This window comes from Panthera leo, chromosome F2 (assembly GCF_018350215.1).
Source record: "Panthera leo isolate Ple1 chromosome F2, P.leo_Ple1_pat1.1, whole genome shotgun sequence".
Taxonomy (NCBI): Eukaryota; Metazoa; Chordata; class Mammalia; order Carnivora; family Felidae; genus Panthera; species Panthera leo.
Window position 1 is genome coordinate 63,897,683 of NC_056695.1, and position 19,312 is coordinate 63,916,994.

General features: G+C 35.1%; 1 protein-coding gene across 3 annotated transcripts in view; it reads left to right on the forward strand.

Annotated features, from left to right (window-relative positions):
* Nucleotides 1-19,312, forward strand: part of LOC122211179 (MDM2 binding protein) — a 91,676-nt gene that overhangs the window by 24,863 nt on the left and 47,501 nt on the right. For all 3 annotated transcript variants that reach the window (XM_042924315.1, XM_042924317.1, XM_042924316.1), the window contains exons 11-12: nt 3,251-3,368; nt 17,944-18,117. In XM_042924315.1, the coding sequence (XP_042780249.1) occupies nt 3,251-3,368; nt 17,944-18,117 (292 nt within the window). The remainder of the gene's footprint in view (nt 1-3,250; nt 3,369-17,943; nt 18,118-19,312) is intronic.

Below are 19,312 nucleotides of genomic sequence, written 5' to 3' on the forward strand. Positions count from 1 at the left end.
GTTGTATGGAAACCAATTTGACAGTAAATTTCATATATTAAAAAAAAAAAAAAAAAAAAAAAAAAAAAAAATTGTAGACTGTAAATAATAATCCCTGTTTTACCTATTTCAAAAGTTGTAATGAAAACCAAATTGGAAGATATTTTATAAGCTGTGAAGTATGACATAAATGATGGTTGCTAATTTTTATGTCTTTAAAAAAAATTTTTTTTAATGTTTATTTACTTTTTGAGAGACAGAGATGTGAGTGGGGGAGGGGCAGAGAGAGGGAGACACAGAATCGGAAGCAGGCTCCAGGCTCTGAGCTGTCAACACAGCTCGAATCCACAGACCGCGAGATCATGACCTGAGCTGAAGTCGGACACTTAACCGACTGAGCCACCTAGGCGCCCCAATTTTTATGGTCTTTGATGTTTATCTGGCCCAAAAGATAGGCATATATGAAATATTTTCCTGAAAAGGATATAAAGCACCAAATACCCTCTAGATGTTTTGAAGATAAGATGAAACTTTTAGGAATTAGTTTTATAGATAATTTTTCAAGTCAAGATCAGACACAGACCTGTAATTTAACACAGGTATAAAATAATCCTTAATCCATCAAGTTATTGAAGATAGACAACACTAATACTAGAAGCAAAAGAAACTATTGATATTTATATCGTGTTTTCAATTTTCTAAATTTGGTATATTAGATTGTCATTTTTATTGCTTCTTGGACAACGACTGTGAAATATTCTTTATCAGTAAGGGACAAATAAATGATGGAACTTTGTATATATGTTCCTACTTTAATGCAGCAAAAGGGATATTTTTTTGAAACATAATTTAGCTAACATACCTCTAAATGTGAAGCACTGTATTTTCCTTTTATATTGGGTCTTTTACATTTTTGAAAAAATTAGTTTTCATTTGCATGCTCATTCTTTGAAATAATTCTTTTGCTTCTTAGCTTGGTTTTCATTTGTTTATTCAACAATTTGCATGTGGGGGCTGGGGAGAGACTGCCTGCTGTGTGCCGGCTGCTTGTTTCAGGTACTGGAGAGAATAAAATGGACAAAGCCCCTCCTTAGGAAGCATTCATTGTACTTAAATTCTAGTGATTTTTATGATCTTTAAATTTTTTAAGTTTATTTATTTATTTTGAGAGAGACCAAGACAGCACAAGGTGGGAGGGTCAGAGAGAGAGAGGGAGAGAGAGAGGATCCTAAGCAGGTTCCGCACTGCCAGCGCAGAGCCTGATGTGGGACTCGAACCCATGAAGCCTTGAGATCATGGCCTGAGCTGAAACCAAGAGTCGGACACTTAACCAAGCCACTCAGGCACCACATAGTGATTTATATGATCTTAAGTCAACTTCTGACTTAAAGAAAAAAAAAATGTTAGATTAGCTCCAGAATAAAAATAAAAACCTTTTATAGTAAAGCTAATGTTATTAGATTAGTAAAAGATACGAGGATTGTTAGGGAACCATGATATCTACTAATCACATAGGCAGGAAATCTTTTTTTTAAGAGGAGAATTTGCAAGGTTAAAAACAGGATTGCCATAGTGCCTGTTTGTTCAGGGGATGCCTACTGAAAAGACTGAATCATGGTTTTGAAACACAGGTTTGAAATGTTATTTGGTTTTTAAATTCTGGAGATAGAATGATAACCTAGAAGCACCATCCTCAGGTCTCAGAGCGTATCTAATGATTGGTGCATGGGTGAGAACGGGTTATCAGAATCCAGGTTTGTTATGGACACAGTATAAGCAATTGACATACATATATTTTGTAGCAAATTATAGTTTATGGGATTTAGAAATATTTTTCATATTTGTAATGAATGTGTATTCAAGATAAGCTATTTCAAACATAGGGCTACTTTGGCTGGGTGGGACATATAATAATATAAAATAAATAATACGGTATTTAAGTTGTGCATTGAAACACATTTAACATCTCTAATTTATTAAGCTATAACTATAATATTAAATAATGAAGGTGTTAACTGGGCTTTGCTCTAGCATACTCAAGTTACAGCTTTGTCTATCTTTTGGGCCAGTTTTGGGCTATCTAATCTTATTTATTTATGTAAGTATGAAGAACTAGGATTTAGTGTTTCAAAAGTTAAATATACATCTTTTATACTTAATGATTATTTTCTATTGGTAATATTTTCATTTTTAGTGTCTAATACTTAATTATGTGAAATACATTTGACTTAGAATAAAAAAAGATTTGTCTGTAATAACAAAAGTAAACATTTAATTTTTTCTCTCTTAATTGCTCCTAATATACTTATTTGTATATCTAAGAATACATAACTAAAGATAATAAATAGTAAAGAAACTAATACATAAAAGTATTCACTTAGTATCACATGTCATCTGATTCATCCATCTACAAAGGACAGTTAAAAGTGACTTGTCATTAGATTTGAGATCTATGGCAAATGTCTTGCTTAGATTTCCCCAGCGTTCAAAACAAAACAAAACAAAACATATTTATTGGGATATACTGATTGTTGTAGCTTATATTTCTAGAATAATGGGCAAAATGTAGCTTTCAGAGTTGCAGTTTGTTTTATTCAGTACTTAATCAAATTGAGAATTTACCTAAATATAACAAGTTGGTTCGGGGGGAACAAATATTTAATAAACATCTGTATGCTCAGCCCTGGGAATACAAAGATGAATAAGCTGAGTTTTCTCATAAATCAGACAGAAGCTGCTCTATGTTTTCTGGCATATGATTCGGGGTTTCTTTGCATTTTATACCTTATTAGCATTAAATTTCTGATATCTCGGAACAAAAGTTTTGAAATTACCTACAGATATATTGTAATTTTGAAACCAGAACAATAATCCATCCAGCCAAAAGGTTGTAAAATTATGGCCAAGTATGACAAAAATCTTTTGATGATAGAATTCAATTACCAGCCTCTCACTGGTTTGCAGATACACAAAGAAATGACACGACAACCTGAACTTGAAGCAAATATTGTGAATAACGAGGTTTCAGAGATATATAACTGAGTGGAAAAGGGAGCCTATGTTTGACTACCTTTGTCTGGTTTTTGACTTTTTTTTAAATACAGTTTGGGCATTGTTTTTGTTTTTCTAGTTTTTTTAGTGGAGTTGTTGTGAGAGAGCATTACAGAGTACATGCTATATCGGTGAAATTAGAGTGGAAATTTATCAGATGACACTATTTAAGAATTAATGTCATTGTGCAGGCACTAATAATATGTTATGTTTTATCCAGGTTGGTGCTCTTTTTGTATTGCCATGTACTATTAGTAACATACTTATTCCACCTCCCAGCCAACTCAGTTCAAGAAAATGGAGAGAATATATAGCTAAAAAGCCTAAGACAATCAGTGGTAAGTAGTAAATCTTTTTTTAAGTTGTTTTATGAAATGGATATAACATTCTTTATGAGAAAATAATATTTATTACTCCTGATTAAGACAAACCCACATCATTTAAGATTTCTTATTATATCTAATAATCTACTGTATCACAAAGTATATACTACCTTATTAAAAAAAATATCAGTGATCTAAAGGCAGGAATTTTGGTTAAGTAGAAACCAATTATATTGAATGTTGGTATCTTAGAGACATTTCAGGAATGACATTTATGAAAATAAAGTGATTAATCTATTATATGGTACATTAAAAAAACAAACGTGTGATTACAGTTTTCTGAAGAAACCAGAAGTATTTAAAAATTATATGTTCTACAGTATTCTATGTATTTTAGAAATATTGGCTCATTTAATTCTTATAATAGCCCTATAAACTTATTTTTATATCCATTTAACAGATTAGGAAATTGAGGCTTGGAAAAGTTACAGAGCTATTAATTGGCAGAATCTTGGTTCAAATCCTGGTTCTGACAGTAATAGCTCTGTAACTTCTCTAAGGATTTGAACCCAGGCTCTGTGCTCTTAACCACTGCACTGTGTTGCCTCTAGTAATTTACTACATTCAAAATGTCATTATAAAAATGAAATCTTAATTTCTGTTGTAAAATCAGATCATTTATATCCAAACTCTTGTATTTCATGAGGTAATTGTGGTTCAAAATGTTAGTTACTTGCCCAAAGTCATATAGATAAAGAGTGTCTCTTTGTACTTTGCTCATATGTAGGTGTTTTTTTTTTTTTTTTTTTGGACAATAATTTGGTTAAATTATTTTTGAGGTTACAGTTAGTTTTTGTGACCCATGATATGATGGGACTAAAAAATGGAATTGGAACATATCCATCTGGGTTGTTCTAGAAGAAATCTCTAGAGATACTCCAGAGCCAAAGAATCCTGAGGAATCCAAACTTGAAATCAGCAGCCTACACAGTATTAGATAGGAAATAGGTGAGATACTGAAATCCATTTGAGCAAATGTTGAATTTGAAATGCAGTTGATATCTATATGGAAATTTAACTTTAGAGTTTGAAATTAGGTCTGTTATCTCTAGAGAGTGGTCAGGGCTAGAGATTAGATTTTGAATTTACTAGCTGTTTTATCTATTTTATAACATACCAGCCTAAAACTAAGTGGCTTCAAAGAGGAAATGCTTTTATTACTCATAGTTCTGCAATTTGAACTAGGTTCATCCAAGTGGTTCTTCTATTGGTTTCACTGGTGGCCATCGATGTGGCCGCACTGAGCTTGTGGCTTGTTCAGAAGTTGGGCTTAGCCTGGGATGCAGGGACAGCTATCTTTCTCCATGTAGTCTCAGAGCCTTTTCCTTGCTCCACGGTTTCTTTATGTGATCTCTGTAGCAGGTTAGCAAGAATTTTTATGTGGTGGCCCAAGACTCCAACAAAACATACAAAAATCAAAGCTGCCGGGACTCTTAATGTTTAGTCCAGAACTGGCTCAGTGTCACTTCTGCTGTATTCTTTTATTTAAAGCTTCTCCCAAGAATGGCCTAAATTCAAAAGGGAGGTAACTAGACAAGGGTATGAATACTGAAAAGCCTCCAGTGTAAAAGCCTACCATGGCTAGGTACAGGTAATAGTTGTAGCCGTAGGAGGGATTGAACAAAACCACATAGACAGCATGACTAGAGAAGAGAGCGTAGGCTAGGATCTTTAGAAATACCTGAAATTAAGGTAAAAGTAGAAGAAGAGTTGGGAAGAGATTTAGTAAATGGTAGTTGGAAGACCCTAGAGAGCTATAATCATTAATGTCAACATGAAAGTACCATTTATTGCATGATACCAGTGTGGGAAATAAAGGGAGTCAAACTGGGCCCTTAACACTTGAGGAAATAGTTGCATGGCCCTTTTCTTCATGAAATTTATAGTCAAGTGATGAAGGCACTTTGAAAAATCATTATAAATCTGTTTAGTCAACAGTGTGAAGGTGAAGTGGAGGATATGTCCAGAGTGTATGACAACATAGTCGTAGGAATCAGAAAGACTTCCTGGAGGAAGAGACATTGTTAATATAGTTTGCTGCACTGTACTAGCACATAAAGAAGTGTAGATTTGACCCTTCTCAACTCCTCACAGAGAATAGATATGTATACGTGGTGATTTTTTCAGATGCTAAAACAAAATCAGAAATAGATTTTGCCTATTGGTGGCAGTAAAATCAATTTCACTTATTCATTTGAAATCGTAGGATGATATTTACCCATTTCGCAACATTGCATATGTTTAAAGGCTTATTAGTATGAGTTGGATATTAATATACCCTAACTAAACTTGAGTATATTCTGCGCAACCCATTATTTATTTTTTCTTTGTAACTTTTTCTAAGGTAATTTATTGATTTAGAATTTATTCTTAAGTGGGTTTTTCATGATTTTTATTGCAACTTTAAGGAAATACCTTATCATGTGACTTGATCTGATTTCTTTAAAGTTAATCATCTTTTGAAATTTAGAGATCAATATTGATAACTTCTGAATAATAAAACATATATCACATGGCAGTCTTCAAGGCCAGATTGTCGATTACTGATTAAGCTATATCAGTAAGTGCTGATTAAGCTGATACTCTGCAGTATTTTTTTTACCTTAGAAGTACAAACAGTCAAATTGAATAGTTGATTATTAAGTTCTATTCTACCCATAACCCTTTCTGTAGGAGAAATTATCTCATTGACAGAACTCCTTTTGTAATAAAAGAGGAGCCAAGTTTTGGCTAGTGGAAAGTTTTAATAGCTCTTACTTAGGAAAACATCATATGCCATTCATATCCCAGTAGCCCCTCTCACTATTCCAAATAATATATCAACTAACAGATCAGCCTCTTAAGCCAATGTTCTGTTTCACCAGAACTTATTGCATTATGCCCAGCTGTTCTCTGCTGTTGCCAGGCATGTCCCCTGTCCTCTAAGCTAAACTTTATACTGTTTCCTTAAGTTATTCTCTGATTTTAATCCTTTATGACCTTTGTTATTCATTTATTCATTCATTCCTTTTTTGAAGATTGATAGAATATTATGTATCAGGCAGGGTGTAATCTGGAGATTGGTGATGAGCAAGACAGACTTGACTCCTAGTCTCCTAGAATTTAAACTGTAACAGAAAATAGATATTGAGAAGTTATTATAAGTCTTAATTATAACTACATTCAGTGGCAACCAACTATGAATAATCCACAAGAGATAGTACATGAAAACAGATGTGGAAAGGCTATTGGTTATCAGTTGTGGTAAAAACAATTTGGAGTGTGTGTGTTTAAGCACTTATATGTATTTGTTTATATAAATATAAATACAAGTTTTGCATTAACTAGCTTTTCAGCAGATATTCTATTGAGTGTCCACAATACAATAGGCACCATTACACATGCTAGACTGGCAGTAAAATAATTTAGAACAAAGTCCCTGTCCTCAGGGAGCTTATGACAGTGGAGGTAACAAGTTTAGATTTTACCCCAGATACCTATATGACTAGGTCTCTCAGTTTTGAGGGTCCTTTAGTCCAGTCATTTTCTCATTCAGGACCTAATTTGCCATCCCACCTAAAATTGCACGTACACTCTTCACCTGACATTATATCCATTTCCCCAGCTTTATTTTTTCTCCTTAGTACTTATCACTATCTAATATAGTAAGTGTGTGTCTTTTTCTCTCACTCGAAGTGAGAGGAGACAAGATGGAATTTTTTACTTTTATTCATTGCTTTATTTTCAGTGCCTGGAAGAGTGCCTGATACTTATTAGGTACTCAAAAGTATCTTTTAAATAATACGTGAAATATATAATATATTTCCAGGTAGTAGTAACTTGTCTGGAAAAATAAAGAAGATTTTGAATGGATTCCATCCATGCAGTGAATCAAAATTTGTGCCCCAGTTTTTATCAGTTCCTTAGGCTTAACAAATCATCTCTGATGAAATAAAATACATACATATGTATTAGTTTGAACCATTTGGTATTGCTGTCTTTGTATATCAAAAAATTGTTAAGTATCAGGAGTTTCATATGGTTTGACCTAAAATAGGAAAACAATGTCCCATTTGAATTATGCTTAAATTAAGTGTAGCCAAAGAATGATTTTTAAAAGTGATTTTTAGTGAAATACCCAGAAAGTATTATGATACTAGGAAAAATGCAAAAGAACTATGTGAACAAATACAACTGAGCTAAACCCAGTTACTCTGAATGTTCTGTATTTAAAACTTGTATTGAAAAGCCAGGTGTATAATGAAAAGTGCCTGGCTTACCATATGTTCGCAGAGAAGTTTTATGAAACTGTCAAAGAATTGGATGTTGATCATTGCCTAACTGTACATTACAAATGAATAAGCTAAAGTGTAGGAAAATCAAGAAACTTGTCTAATATCACAGAGTGAAATCAGAATTTTCACCAAAGTCTGAATATATCTACAGACCATCCATAAGTTTACAGTCTTGAGTTCTATTGTGGCCTCATTTTTTTAAATTGGAATTCTTTTGAAAGGTACTTTTAAAGGTACTCTTCAAAAGAGGTTATTGCTGACAGACAAATCTTCTAATAAAAATATTTTTGTAATTTTTTTAATGTTAATTCATTTTTTGAGAAAGAGCGCAAGCAGGGGAGGGGCAGAGAGAGAGAGAGGGAGACACAGAATCCGAAGCAGGCTCTAGACTCTGAGTTGCCAGCACAGCGGGCTCAAACTCACAAACCGCAAGATCATGACCTTAGCCGAGGTCAGTTGCTTAACAGACTGAGCCACCCAGGCGCCCCTCTAATAGAAATATTTTTAAGGGACTAGATTAATAATGACTTATTAAATGTTTTTGAATTCATGAAGCATGTGCCTTCTTGATTCTCAAATCCATGTGATAAATATGTTTCAAAATAGTGAGCTGAAACTAGTAAGGTTAAAATGACACCATGTAACTGATCTATAAATAATTTCTGTCTTGAGAAAAGGTGAAGGATGCAGTTAAAGATTTTGAAAGAGACTTCAGTGGCGAAGACAAAGTAATCTTTCAATCAGCAACTAATTTATTATGTGCCTTTTGGGTTCAGGGCATTATTCTAGGTGGTAGGAATTCAGTAGTGAACACTATCAACCATCTTGACTAACTTTTATTGAATATACCATTCACTAGCCTACTTGTTCTCTTCAAGTGCATATGGAACATTCTTCAGGATAGACCATATATGGGTTAGGCCATTAAATGAGCCTAATAAATTTAAAAGGGTAGAAATAACACTCAGTATGTTCTTCAGTTACAGTAAAATTAAGTTAGAAGTCAACAGCACAGATGTGAGGAATACTTTAAATATTTGGAGATTAAATAACCCACAGGTTAAATAACTTTCTAAATAACCCACAGGTCAAAGAAGAAATCAAAGGGGAAATTAGAAAAGGTTTTTAACTATAAATAAAATCAAAACACATGGGGCGCCTGGGTGGCGCAGTCGGTTAAGCGTCCGACTTCAGCCAGGTCACGATCTCGCGGTCCGTGAGTTCGAGCCCCGCGTCAGGCTCTGGGCTGATGGCTCGGAGCCTGGAGCCTGTTTCCGATTCTGTGTCTCCCTCTCTCTCTGCCCCTCCCCCGTTCATGCTCTGTCTCTCTCTGTCCCAAAAATAAATAAAAAACGTTGGGAAAAAAAAAAAATTAAAAAAAAAAAAAAATCAAAACACATAAAATTTATGGAAAGCAGTTAAGGCAGTACTAAGAGGATTGTAAATGCTTATCTTATCATGGAAGAAATACCTAAAATCAGTAATCAAATTACAATCTCAAGAAGCTAGAAGACTAAATCCAAGTTAAGTAGAAGAAGAGAATTAGGAACTAGACCAAAAGTCAGTGAATAAAATACCGAGGACTCCCATCTAACAAAAGAAGTGCAAGACCTATACACGGAGAACTATAAAACTTACTGAGAGTAATTAAAGACAATATAAGTAAATGGAGAGATACACCATGTTTGTAGATCGGAACACTCAGTACTATTAAGATGGCACTTACCTCCAAATTGACTCATAGATTTAATTCCGTCTCTAACAAAATCCCAAGAGGACTTTTCATAGAAATTGACAAACTGATACTGAATTTATATGGGATTGTAAAGGCCCTGGAATGGCCAAAACAATTTTGAAAAGGCAAAACAACTTTTGAGAACTTACACTATCTGATTCACAACTTCACAACTATAAGGCCACAGTATTCAAGACAATGTAGTGTTAGATTAAGAATATACATGTATCGGTGGAACAAAATAGAGACAAGATGCCAATAGAAAAGATAGTCTCTTTAACACAGTGCTGGAAGAACTGGATATCCATATGTAAAATATGGATTATACAAAAATTATATAAAATTTAATACAAATTAATTCAAAATAGATTATATACTTAATTATATACCTAATGTAAGCACTAAAACTATAACACCTCTGTAAGAAAATATATTTACCAAAAAGATGATCTATAAAGGGGCGCCTGGGTGGCTCAGTTGGTTGAGCGTCCAACTTCAGCTCAGGTCATGATCTCACGGTCTGTGAGTTCGAGCCCCGCGTTGGGCTCTCTGCTGACAGCTCAGAGCCTGGATCCTGCTTCGGATTCTGTGTCTCCCTCTCTCTCTGCCCCTCCCCCACTCATGCTCTGTCTCTGTCTCTCTCTGTCAAAAATAAACATTAAAAAAAAATTTTTAAGATCTATAAAAAGAAAACAAATCTATAAATTCACCAGATTTAAAAATGGCCACTTTTTGAGAACACTAGAAAAAAATTTTAAAGGCTACTAAGAGAAAACATTTCCAGTCATGTCTAACAATGGAGAAATACATATAAAAAAATCCTTACAACTCAATAGTAAGGAGACAACCCAATTAATAAGTAGGTAAGAGACTTCAATAGACATTTCATTAAAGATACATGAATAGCTAATCAACCACGCAAAAGATGCTCAACATCATTAGTCTTTTGGGAAATGCAAATTAAAACCACAATGTTTTAATATACTTACTAGAATGGCTGTTATTAAAATAGTGACTATCAGGGGTGCCTGGGTGGCTGTCAGTTGAGCGTCCAACTTCGGCTCAGGTCATGACCTCACAGCTCAGTTTGTGAGCCACTCTCCCCTACTCTCTCTCACTCCGGATATATAAATAAAAACTTAAAAAAGAAAAACAGTGACTATCAAATGTTGATGAGAATGTGAAGAAACTAAATCTCACACATTGGTGGTATTAGTATAAAATGGCATAGATACTCTGGAAAACAGTTGGGCAGTTAGACTTACACTTCACTGCAACCCAGTATTTCCATTCCTAGGTATTTATCCAGGAGAAATGAGAACATATGTCTACACAAACACTTGCAAGGAACTGTTAATAAAAGCCATATTTATAGCAGCTAAGAATTGGAAACTGTGCAAACATCCATCAGCCAGTGAATGGATAAACACAGTTTGTTTTGTCCATACAGTGGAATACTGCTCAACATATTGAGGCATGAGAAGTTTTGGGTGTACCTAAATATGGTATGTTTATAAAGCCAAATTTAAAAGACTATTCATTACATGATTTCATTTATATGGAATTTCTATAAAAAGCTAAAGGACTAGAAAGCAGATCAGTGGTTGCCTGAGGCCAGGAATAGGAGAGGAGATTGACTGCAGAGAGATAATGGAAGTTTTCTCAAACTGGATTCTAGTGATGGATGCATAATTGTATAATTCTTAAGTTAATCACATTTATACTCTGATATATGTATATAAATATGTGTAAATTATACCTCACATATACCTTTTTGTGACAGAGAGAAGGAAGGAAGGAAGGAAAGAAAGTCAAAAAAGGAAGAAAGCCAAATGGGGCCCTACCTGAGAACAATTAAATACAAATCTCTGGGGAAGAGACCAGGCCAGGACCCCAGTAGTTTGTAATAGCACCCAATGGCTCAGTCGGTTAGGTGTCCAACTTCGACTCAGTGCATAATCTCACCTCTTCTGGGTTCGAGCCCTGCGTCAGGGTCTGGGCTGATAGCGCAGAGCCTGGAGCCTGCTTCGGATTCTGTGTCTCCCTCTCTCTCTGCCCATCCCCCACTTGTTTTCTCTCTCTCTCTCTCTCTCTCTCTCTCTCTCTCTCTCCCTCTCAAAATAAATAAACATTAAAAAAAATTATTAAAGCACCCAAGTGTTTCAAGTGCATCCAGTATTAAGAACTTCTGCCCTAGATGTGTTCTTCTCAGCCCTAGGCTAGAGAACGACTGTTGCTAAAGAGAAAGTCCTTCAGATCCTCTGAGGCAAAAAAAAAAAAAAAAAGTGCTGTGGAGGGGAGAAACACTATTTTAGGCTTTAGAATTGTTTGAACAATGATATCTCTGTTGGAAAGTGTGTAGCCTTGCAAAATGCCTGTTGAAGACTAGATTTTTATTTTATTGTTTAATTTTTAGTGTGACTATCATATAATGGGTATTTTATTTTTCTTATATATATACATATATACACATATATACATATATATACACACATATATACATATATATACACATATATATGTGTGTGTGTGTATATATGTATATATACATATGTGTATACATATACATGTGTGTATATACATATATATATATATATATATATATATATATATATACTTGTCATTAAGTTAGAAGATTTACTTAACCAGAACCAGAATATCTTACTACCCTAATCATCCTGAGATATTTTTTATTATATCAAGTGGAATATTATTTCCTCTTTACATTCATATGATTTTGTATTTTATATTGTTAAACTGTTTTATTGTTTTATTTTTATTTATTTTTAATTTTTTTAATGTTTATTTATTTTTGAGAGAGAGAGAGAGACAGAGCATGAGTGGTGGAGGGGCAGACAGAGAGAGGGAGACACAGAAAGAAGCAGGCTCCCAGCCGGCAGCAGAGCCTAATGCGGGGCTCAAACCCACAAACTGTGAGATCATGACCTGAGCTGAAGTTGGATGCTTAACCCACTGAGCCACTCAGGCGCCCCTGTTAAACTGTTTACAGGATTTTAAGAACCACTGAGAAACTTATTGATACAAAATATGACTTGATTTTTATTTTACTGGAATTTTGTTTGCTAAAGAAATCAATATATCTCTTCGTTAAAGTGTGTATGTTACCTGTAAACTTTGATACAATTAAAGGGCACTTGTAGTTTTGGCCTCTTTCATTTTCCCTGTATAATAGATCCAAAATGGATGTTTGTTTTGGTGGAGAGAGGGCATGCAAGCCAATCAATCTCTTCAGAGTTAATAGTGTAAAAATAACTGATGAAACAGAAATTTTCTGTTGTAATCATTTCCCCTTATTTCTTTAGGAAGAGCTATGGGAATTGAATAACAAAGCTAATTGTAAATCTGTTACTCTCTGTGGTCTTTACATAAAAGTTATTTAATAAGCCTTCAATTAACACCTACCAAATCTGGAACAACATTTTTTAAATGACTGCATAATCATGGTCAGGGGAGTTCTTTAAAATAAATATTTTTCTTTTGAGGAAAATAAGATTGTTGTAATTACAGGCCTCCATGATTAAAATGCTAATAAAGGTGATGGAATTTACAATCAATGTGGAAAGGATGTCATGGGTTGAAGAGATACACATAACTTGAATTGGCAAAGTGCTGAGTTGGTAAATGAATTAAAAGTCACTATAAAAAAAAAGTCACTATAACTCTTGGCAAATCTTAGTTTCAAATGCAACTGGTAACAAGTGTTTTATCTTTCTAATAACCTTTATTTAAATTTCTTTTCTAAAATTGATGTTTATGAACGGTATTAATGTCTGTGTTGCACACTAATTGCATAAATTTATTTTTGTACTTCCTGCATGTTTCGGAGGATAAGCTTTAAGCCACAGTATGTTCATCTGTGAAATGAACTGTTGTAATAAAATTACAGTAGTTTTGGAGCACATGGGTGGCTCAGTTGGTTAAGCATCCAATTACTGATTTCGTCTCAGGTCATGGTCTCATGAGTCGTGAGGTGGAGCCCCATGTCGGGCTCCGTGCTGACATCACAGAGCCTGCTTGGGAATCTCTCTTTCTTTCTCTCTGCCCCTCCCCTGCTCAAGCTCTCTCTCACTCTCTCACAAAACAAATAAAACCTAAAAAAAATTTTTTTAATTACACAAATTTCTTTTTCCTGTGTGTGTGTGTGTGTACACACATATCGCATAATATTTTTAAGGTTTATCTTTGTTGTACTTCATACCAATACTTCATTCCCTTTTATTGCTGAATACTACTCTGTCATTTGGATGCATCACTCATTATTTATTCACACATCAGTTGACGGACACTTTAGCTGTTGATTCTTTTGAGCTGTTGTAAATAATGCTGCCATGAATATTTGTGTACATGTTTTTGCGTGAACACATATGTTTAAAATTATTTTGGATATAAACCTGAGAGTGGAATTGCTGAGTTTGTGTTAATTATATGTTTAGCTTTTGAGGAGTTGCCTAACTTTTAAAGTAGCTGTACCATTTTATATTCCCACCAGCAGTCTATAAGAGTTCCATTTTCTCTGCATCCTTATCAATACCTGGTATTGTCTATATTTTTTGTTATATTCATCCAAGGGAGGTAAAGTGGTATCTCTTTGTGGTTTTGATTTACAGGACCTTGTTGGTTAATGGCGTTGAACATCTTTACGTGCTTATTGGCCATTTGTATATATCTTTGGAGGAATGTCTATGCAGATCCTTTACTCGGTTTTTAATTGAGTTAGTTGTCTTTTTATTATTGTAGTTGTGGAGCTATGTGTATATTCTAGATACAAATCCCTTATAAGATATATGATTTACAAATACTTTCTTCTATTCTGCAGATTGACTTTTTTTTTTATTAATTAGTAATATTTACTGAATAATTAGGATATGTCAATGATCTAAGCACTTTCCACATAGCATCTCGCATTTAATCGTCTTCACAGCAGCCTTGCCATATGGGTACTTCTTTTTTAAATTAATAATCTTTATTTTTTTAGAGCAGTTTTCAATACTCCACAAAATTAAGCAGAAAGTACAGTTTCCATATAGCCCATGTCCTCACAAACATGTAACCTCCCTGTTTCCAATGTTCCACCCCAATTGTACATTTGTTACAAATGACAAGCCTGCATTGACATATCATTATTACCCCAGGTCCATAGTGGCTTGACTCTTCATTATCTTGATGATGTACTTTGAAGCACAAAAGTTCTTAATTTTGGTGAAATTCAACTTTTTATTTTTTTTTCTTTTGTTTTTTGTGCTTTGGGTCTCTTATTTAACAAACCATTGCCTAATCCAAGGTCGTAAAGATTGATGCCTTTTTTTATGGTAAGAGTTTTAAAATTTAGCTCTTAAATGTATATCTATGATCCATTTTGAGTTAATTTTTGTATAATTTTTTGTATATTAATTAATCCACTGAATGGTGGATGGGTAGGAGTTCAACTTTGTTCTTTTGCATATTGGATGTTCATGTGTTCCAAGAGCATTTGTTGAAAAGACTGTTCCTTCTCCTTCAACTTGTTTTGGCACCTTTGTTGAAAATCATTTGACTGTATGGGCGCCTGCCTGGGTGGCTCAGTTGGTTAAACGTCCAGCTTTGGCTCAGGTTAGGATCTCAGTTAGTGGGTTCCAGCCCTGCATCTGGCTCTGCACTGACATTGTGGAGCCTGCTCGGGACTCTCCCTCTCTCTGCCCCTCCCCCTCTCGCACTTTCTCTCTCTCTCTCTCTCTCTCTCTCTCTCTCTCTCAAAAATAAATAAATAAAAATCATTTGACTGTAAATGTGAGAGTATATTTCTGGCCTCTGAATTCTGTTAATCTGTATGTCTGTCCTTATACCAGTGCCTCAGTGTCTTCTGTACTGTAGCTTTGTAGTAAGTTTTCAAACAGGGAAGTATGATTCCTCTAAGTTTCTTCACCCCTACCACACGCTCACATTCTTCTCACTTCCCTATCCTCCCAGTAATTGTAAATTAATATTCATAGTTTTAATTATTATGAGTATGTAATCACTCTTCACAGTTGAGCCATGTAATATATCTTATTTTCCTGTCCTGTGCATTATTCTGTTTTACCTAGAGTCAATGATTCTTTTTTTCTATCCAGTCACAAAGCCTTCCTCCAGTGGTAAAACTGAGTTCAGTACCTTTGAGCACATTAAGTATCCCATCAATCATGTATATGTAAGAAATCTCTTCCAGATCTATATAACCTGCCTAATCCAGATTAGTTGGTTTTACTCTCTAGATTTGTTCCATAGCTTTGGGTTTAAAAGACTATTTTTTCATCATCATAGAAATTTCTTTTGCCTTTCTTTTTTGGTGCCTGGATCCTTTAATCTTCCTGTTTCTTTCTTTTCTCCCCCATTTTGGTGGAGCATATTTTCTAAAATCTTCCTGAAATTTTGAAGGTATTGCTCCATTATGTTCCAGCTTTTAGTGCTGTTGTTTAGAATTCTAGTGCTGTTCTCATTCTTGATTTTTTTTTTTTTAATAGGAAGCCCATATTTTCACTGGAATTTTGTAGAACCTACTTGTTCTTAGTCTTCTGAATTTTCATGATGATGCACTTTAGTGGGTCTGTTTTTGTTCTTTTTTGGGCTCTCAGCATGCCTGGAAGCTTGTCTTTTTACTGGGGAAAATGTTCTTAAAATTATTTTGTTGATAATTTCCTTTCCTCTGTTTTTTTTTTTTTTTTTCTCACTTCTGTTACTCTTGTTTAGATGTTACTCCTGGTTTGTGTGTCTGTCTCTTTTTCTCTTCCTCTACTATTTTCCATTTCTTTGTCTTTTTACTCTACATTCTGTAGATTCACTGAACTTTTTCTTCTAACCTTTTAGGTGAAATATAGGTCTGTGCTTTCTTATTTTTCATTTCCACGAGCTCTATATTATTTAATGTTCTTACAATTTTCTGTTCTTATTTAATGGATACAGTATCTATTCTGAGGATTCTAGTGACCTGATTGGATGTTTGGTTTAGGTGTGTGTGTGTGTGTGTGTGTGTGTGTGTGTGTGTGTGTGTGTATGATTTCTTTTTACTGCATATTCTTTGTTTCCTGCAAGTCACTTGTTTTCTGTTTATTTTGGCATCTGGTTTTCATACTAACAACTTTCCTTGAGGTCCTATGATGTTTGGCTGCCTGCTCACATTTAAGAGATAGTACCAGAAAACTAATGGGAAAATTTGGATGCATGGCTGTAGCTTGTTGACTGTGATCTTCATTTTAGGGTGATCTCAACGGGGAACCTAGCTGACACCAACATTGGCATTCTTTAGTCTTTCCTCTAGGACTGACCATATTTCCAAAAGAAAGCTCAATTCTGTTATCTAGCTTCCAAAATTCTAGAAGTCAGGTAGATAGAGAAGGGTAAAAGGTCTCAATATTCAGTATACAAGTACTTACTTAATGCACTGATAATTAACTCTAACCATACTCTCTGTCCAGTAGCTCTCAGGCCAGAGGCAGCTTGTGTTACTTTCTCCAGGGAGTAAACCACTAGACTTCTGGGCTGGGGACAGGACAATCATGTGCCTCAATAGAATACAGAGTGGTCAGGATGCCAAACTGCTTCTCACAGACTTCGACCTGTTTTCCTGTTTCACCTTCACGTTGCTTCCAGTGCCATCTGGGACCATCATCCCAGAGTCTTGTCAGGGTTTGTGGTATAAATTATGTTGCTTCTAAGCTTTCTCCACTGTTTATCTTTTCTCAGCTTCCTCAGTAGTCTGTTACCAATTATTCATCTGCTTCCTGCTTTTAAAATCAGTTGTTGTTGTCTCTTCTATCAGATATTAGTCCTTGTAGATTTGTGCTATTTAAAAAATCTCTTTATTCTCATTTTGTGGAATTTCAGGAGACGGTGAAAATAAATGCTTATTTCTAATTCACCATCTTCAACAAAAAGGGACTCTACTTCTATTTTTAATCTCAAAGGCTTCGCAGTTTTTCTTTGACCTTCGCTATAACCCTCACTTGATTTGTTTTTAAAATATACAAGAAGCTGTCTTAACTGACCTTCACATAACTGGCGGGCCAGATTAATGAATGCTCTCCATTCCCTCTGTAAAATACATTATGGATGCCCACTGCAAGGACCAAAAAGCTACCCTGAAGTGTATCTGTGCACTTCTGCTCCCACCACCTGAATTGTGTGTGCTCGCAGGGGTCAGTTTATTCCATTTTAAAGAAATAGAAGCTGGAAATAGTAGTTGATACATTATAGTGGGGTCATAGAAGAAACACACCATGGAACTCTAGTAGGCCATATCAAAAGCTAATGAATGAGTACAGAGTTTAATTTAAAGTACAGTGTTTATGCTTTGCATCCTTTTTGTTACGATTCTCTGCTTTCATTTTTCTGAGTTAAATGGACAAGTGCTACCCGAAATGTATTGCATAACGGCTTGTTTTCAAATAACATAGAAAGTCATTATACCCTATGGGTCAAATGTATGCTTCTGTGGTGTTGCATGCTGAATTTTCACATACTTCACAAGATAGTTGTTTTTGCTTAGTTCCAGATGTTGAAGTGAAAGGTGAGTGCTCCAGCTATTACCTCCTGTTACAAGGTGCTGGCAAGAGAAAATGTAAAGCCACCTTGATTCACTCAGCCAACCAGATCAATGGCTCATTTGCACTCCGTTTCATTCATGGAAAGATGAAAGCAAAGACAGAAGAAGCCAAACTGAGTAAGTGTTGATTTCAGGTGGAAAACGTTTTATATTTGTTTGTATATGTAGTTAAACCTTATGTGGTTTTTAGGGGGCGCCTGCGTGGCTCAGTCGGTTAAGCGTCCGACTTCGGCTCAGGTCACGATCTCACGGTCCGTGAGTTCGGGCCCCGCGTTGGGCTCTGGGCTGATGGCTTGGAGCCTGGAGCCTGCTTTAGGTTCTGTATCTCCCTCTCTCTCTGCCCCTCCCCCCTTTCATGCTCTGTCTCTCTCTGTCTCAAAAATAAATAAACGTTAGAAAAAAAATTTTTTTTTAAAACAAAAAAAAACCTTATGTGGTTTTTAATGAACTTATTTTCCCCAAACTCCATTTCGCTCTCAATTTACCTTTTATTTCAAACATACAATAGCATATTTGAACAATTTAGAGTCTGTACTCTAAATTAAGCCCCTTTTCATTCTACCTAGTAAAATTTAGTAGGTCAGACTTAAGTGCTAAATAGGAAATTTTCAGTGTTTTCCACTTTACACACATATTATTTTTCTACAATTTATATTTCATTTTTACTTCCTCTCAAGAGTCTTAGTCTGTTTTATTGCCCATCTTTTTTTTTTCTTTTCATTTTCTACATTTCGATTCTCCATCCCTGTATGACAAACCACTCCAAATTTAGCTTCAAAATGCCTATTTATTATTATGTTTTGTAGTCCTGTGGGTTGACTGGGCACAGCCGATGGTTCTATTTTGAAGTCCCACTTAGAGCTGAGACTCTATCCACTTGAAGACTTTGTGCAGCTTGTTGTATAAGACAGCTTCTTCAGCCACATGTTTGGCTCCTGGATTAGGATGACGGAGCAGATGAGATGGGTTAGGATGACGTTCTCTTCACAGGCCCTTTTCTCATAGCCAGTGAGCTTCCTCACGACACTTTAGTCTCAGGGTAGTCTGATTTCCTACATGGTTGCCAACTTTTCTTAGAGCAGTTGTTCTAAGAAGCCTCAGGGTTTTTTGACCTAGCCTAGAAGTCATTCACTGTCCCTTTTACCATAGTACCTTACTGATTTCATAGGGTTAGCCTGGATTCACTGTGGAAAGACTACACAGCAGGTAAACAGGAGTAGTTTGTTGGGAGCATCTTTAGAGACTGGCTGGCTTGAGTAGCTGACCTGTAAAAGAAAATGTGATGGAAGAAATTCTATTCTGCTACCTAAAT